The sequence below is a fragment of the Hyaena hyaena genome, unplaced genomic scaffold (assembly GCF_003009895.1).
Source record: "Hyaena hyaena isolate Hyena2069 unplaced genomic scaffold, ASM300989v1 scaffold_235, whole genome shotgun sequence".
In the NCBI taxonomy this organism is placed as follows: Eukaryota; Metazoa; Chordata; class Mammalia; order Carnivora; family Hyaenidae; genus Hyaena; species Hyaena hyaena.
Window position 1 is genome coordinate 1,546,480 of NW_024080867.1, and position 4,344 is coordinate 1,550,823.

The 4,344-nt window shown below is 56.6% G+C and overlaps 1 protein-coding gene across 1 annotated transcript; it reads right to left on the reverse strand.

The window, feature by feature from the left end:
- Nucleotides 1-493: 493 nt before the first annotated feature.
- SBK3 (SH3 domain binding kinase family member 3) lies at nucleotides 494-3,815 on the reverse strand (the record flags this gene model as incomplete). The annotated part of the gene is made up of 4 exons (XM_039244028.1): nucleotides 3,771-3,815; nucleotides 3,097-3,247; nucleotides 2,426-2,628; nucleotides 494-1,108 (listed from the first exon to the last, which is right to left on the reverse strand). Coding segments are annotated over exons 1-4 (1,014 nt in total), but the record flags the coding sequence as incomplete, so codon positions are not given.
- Nucleotides 3,816-4,344: the final 529 nt, after the last annotated feature.

Below are 4,344 nucleotides of genomic sequence, written 5' to 3' on the forward strand. Positions count from 1 at the left end.
CCTGGGTCTGAGGGAGGAGGAGCCGGGGGTCTGGACCCCTGGGTCTGAGGGAGGAAGGGCCGGGGGTCAGGACCCCTGGGTCTGAGGGAGGATGGGCTGGGGGTCTGGTCCCCTGGGTCTGAGGGAGGAGGGCTGGGGGCCTGGACTCCGGGGTCTGAGGGAGGAGGGGTTGGGGGTCTGGTCCCCTGGGTCTGAGGGAGGAGGGGCTGGGTCGGACTCCCAGGTCCTCAGCTGCACCCCAGCCCAGCCCTCAGCAGGGAGAGATGCAATGTGTTCCATCTCTGTCCTCCGGGAGCAGCTGTCTCCATCCAGGTGGCCAGGGTTGGGGGAGGGAGGCTGGGGGAGGGGACTCTGGCCCAGGCTGTGGCCACCTGTCTCAGTCACCTGGTCAGGGAGCTCCCCCATCTGTCCCCATCCTCCCGGCACCTTTGCCTTCCTCCTCCTCCTCCTCCTCCTCCTCCCCCTTTTCCTCTTCCTCCTCTGTCCCCTCCTCCAGGCTTGCACCCCCCTCTTCCTCCTCCTCCCCATCTTCACCAGACATGCCCCCCAAGTCCCCAGGCCCTTCTCTGTTCCTCTCTAACCCCCAGTCATCCCCCAAGAATTCCAGGACAGCCAGAGGGGGGCTCCTAGTCTCAGGATTCAGGTCTAGAAGCCCCTGGAGCAATGCCAGAGCTGGGGGTGCAAACTGGTCCCACGGAGGGGGTGGTCGCGGTGGTTGGGGCCTGGTGGTCATCCAGCCAGCAAAGGCCTCAAACTCAGGGTCAGGGGCCAGTGCCACATCCCAAGGGAAACAGGCAGTGGCGGCGCAGAAGAGAAGCACCCCCAGGCCCCAGGAGTCCAGGGCTGGGCGCAGGGGCAGGCTGTCCGGTGGCAGCAAGAGGCAGAGCTCAGGCGGGGCGGAGGGCAGTGGTCCTGGTGGGGCAGGGGTTGGACTGCCCTCGGGCCGGGTCAGACCCAGGTCACCTAGGGCCACACGGCTGCAGACAGGGTCAAAGACCAGCACGTTGTCTGGCTTGACATCGGCATGAACCAGCCCCCGGCCATGGAGGAAGTCCAGGGCTCCGGCCAGCTGGGCCACCACTCTCTTCACCAGCAGCTCTGGGAGGCCCTGGGGTCAAGGAGAGATGAAGGTCAGGGTACCTTGGCCCCTTCTTTATTTTGTTTCTTGGGGTTCAAGAATTCAGAAACTCAGACCAGTGGCCACCTCTAGCGTGTCCACCACAACCCCCAACAGCTTCTCCAGATTATCCTCAGCCACAATGTGCAGCCGCCTCTGCACCCCAGCCCGCAGGTATGTTGTCACTGGAGGCCCAGACTGAACCAGCTCTTTGGGCTTCCAACCAAGCTTTCTCCTAACCCCAGTACTCAGACCCACTCCTTACATTTCTTATCTCCTCTAGCCTGGCCACCCAGATCTCCAAGGGGAACCAAATCTCATACTTAATTCTAATCTTAGTTTCTATGAATTTAGATCCTGTCTCTAACTCAGATCCCATTCTAAAGTCAGTTTATTTCATCAGCCAATTGATAAATCTATCAAGCTACCAATCCATCCATCAGACCTCTCATCTATTTAATAATCTGCATAGCAGGGTTTCTGTTTAACATCCATTCCACCAGCCAATCAGCAATCCGGTAATTTATTCAAATATTTAAAATCCATCCATTCATTCTTCCTTGCTTCCTTCCATTTATTTACCATCCATCCATCCATCCACCCATCCACCTATCTTTCCATCCACCCACCGATCCATCTGTCCATTCACCCATCCACCCACTAACCATTCAATCCATCCATGCACCCATCTTTCCATCCATCCATCTATCCTTCTATCCATTCATCTGTCTCCCTCCCTTCTTTCTTTCCATCTGTTTATCTCCAACCCTATCTCAAATCCAAAATCTATTCTTTAAGCTCCACCCTAACTCATGATTAGGGTGCCCCCAGAATCTCAGGATTCAGTTCAGACCTGGTCTCCTCACCAGAGGGAACCTCATTACAGCCCATCTCCAACTCAATCTGTATACATGTCCTCAACCATCCCTGTCTCACTCTATAATCCCACCCATACTTTTCACACCCATTACCATTCTATAATCAAACATAAACTCAACCCACCCAACTCCACCCATGCCCATACTCCCAACCCCAGTGCCAATTAAAATCCCACCCCTAACTTCATCCCCACCCCCAGCTCCAACCACCCCCCCCCCCTCCGCTCCATGCAAACTTGTGTTGGAGTGGTTGGACTAAGGTTAGGGTTAGGCATGGGATTGCACCGACAATTAGAAATGAGGAAGTTGCCTGGGGGCTTAGGACGGAGGTAGGTTGAAGACTGATGTGGGTGTCAGGATTGGAGATAGGAGTGGGTTAAAGGTGTTCATGGGATAAGCAGTCCCGACCTTTGTCCCCCACCTGCCTCACCCGTTCCTGCAGCATCCCGCTGAGGTCCCCATATGGTGCATACTCCTGGGCAAAGGCGAAGTGTCGGGGGGTCTGCAGGGGTCCTGCCAGGGTCTGGAGTAAGCCCGGATGTGATGAGACACAGCGGCCCACACAGAACTCTCTCAGAAAGGTGGTTCTCAGGACCAAGTCCCGACGCAGGAGCTTCAGAGCCACGGCAGGACCTGCCAGGGAGATGGGTGCAGGAAGGAACTCAGGGAGCTCTGACCTTGCTGTGGGGCCTTAGGCAAACTGCTTAACCTCTCTGAGCCTCAGATGTTCCATGTGCAAAAACAAGAGTGGCGGTTTCTGACCTCTCTGTGCTTCCAGTTTGTCCTTGTGTGAAGTAGGGGTTGAAGGTGACCTTGCACAACTGTCTTACACTCTGAGCCTCAGTTTTGTCTCAAAGTAGAGGATGTGGTGACCTGAGTTCCTATCCATGCTGCACTCCTGCCTTGCTGTGTGGCCTCAGGCAAGTCTCTTACCTTCTTTGGATGAGCTCTGTTTATTGGAAGGTCAAAGAGCTCTTAACTTTCTGAGAGCCCCCGTCAAGAAGGGCTCTCATCATCTCCTGAGGACGCTCCTTGTCAGTGGCTTCTGAGAACCCTATTATGGGGAAGTTCCAAAATTTGGCATTTGGTGGCCAAACTCACCTCCCTGGCGAGGCCGGGCAAGGAGTACGCGGCCATAGGAGCCAGAGCCGAGCTCTCGGATGAGACGATACTGGACACGCAGATTTCTCAGTGGGGTTACCCTGGTGGCCGTCAGCTCCACGAGCCGTTGGAGGGCCGTGGCTGTGTCCTCCTGTAGGAGACGAGCAGAAGTGGGGAGGGGGTGAGTCTGGGGCCCACTGAGAGCAATGGGGGAAATTGGAGGCCCAGCCCAGGGCTGATGTGGGGTGCCAGGGTTATAGGGTCATTGTCCCCACGGTGGAGGATGAGTCATAATGACTCACTGGCCTTAGGGCCACCTGTTTTTGTGTCCTAGAGGGGTTAAGGGTGATTGTCTCTGAGACCCCGCCCACCTCCATCAGTGGGAACCACCAGGAGCCCCCCGCCCGGAGTTGGGGCTGCATCCTCAGCCTACACAACCCCCACCCCACCCTTCTCTCTCTCCACCCTCCTCATCCTGTGCTTTGTTCTTTCTTTCTGAGCCCATTTCTGCAGTGGCCTCAGTCTTGCTGTGTGTCCTTGGGTTTGCATTATTCTGGGTCTCTGATGTTTCTCTGTTTCCCTGTCTCCTGCATTGCTTCCTGTGTGTTTGCTCACTGTCCCTCCTCGTGTCTATCTCTGACTCTGTCGGCCTTTCCTCGTCTCCCGTCTCTCACCTCTGGGTCCCCATCCTCATGGTTCTCGGAGTCCCTTAGCTCCATGTCAGGGTCCCCTGGCGTCAGCCGGCCCTTGAGCGAGCACCTCCTGTCTGGGCCCACCAAGCCCCACTGGCCCCACAAGCCCAGCAGAGCTGAGATCTAGAGCCCGTCTCAAAGAGCCTGCCTCGGCCTCCCTCTGCCTGTCTGAGTCAGGATTTCTCTGACGTCCTCTGCCCGACTTCTGCCCCCTTGCCGGCCCTGGTCTCCGTGTGTCCGTCTGTATTATTCTATCGACCTTTCTGCTCCCTCTTGAACCTCCTTGCCTTCTCTGACCTCGCAGTATTGTTGCTTCTGTGTGATGATCTTTTTCAGTCTCTCTCCTCCCTCCCTGTCCCGACTCTCGTCCCCACTGTTGTCCCCACTGTCTGTCATTCAGGATATCCCACACTCCGTGGCCCCCGTTCTTCTCTGTCTCTACTTCTCTGTTACCCCGCTCGGCCTCACTCTGGCCTGCTCTTCCGAGCGTCTCTGTCTCCCTCCTCCTGCCTTTGTTCCTGACTCCCTCTCAGAGCCTTTGTCCCTCCCTTTCTCT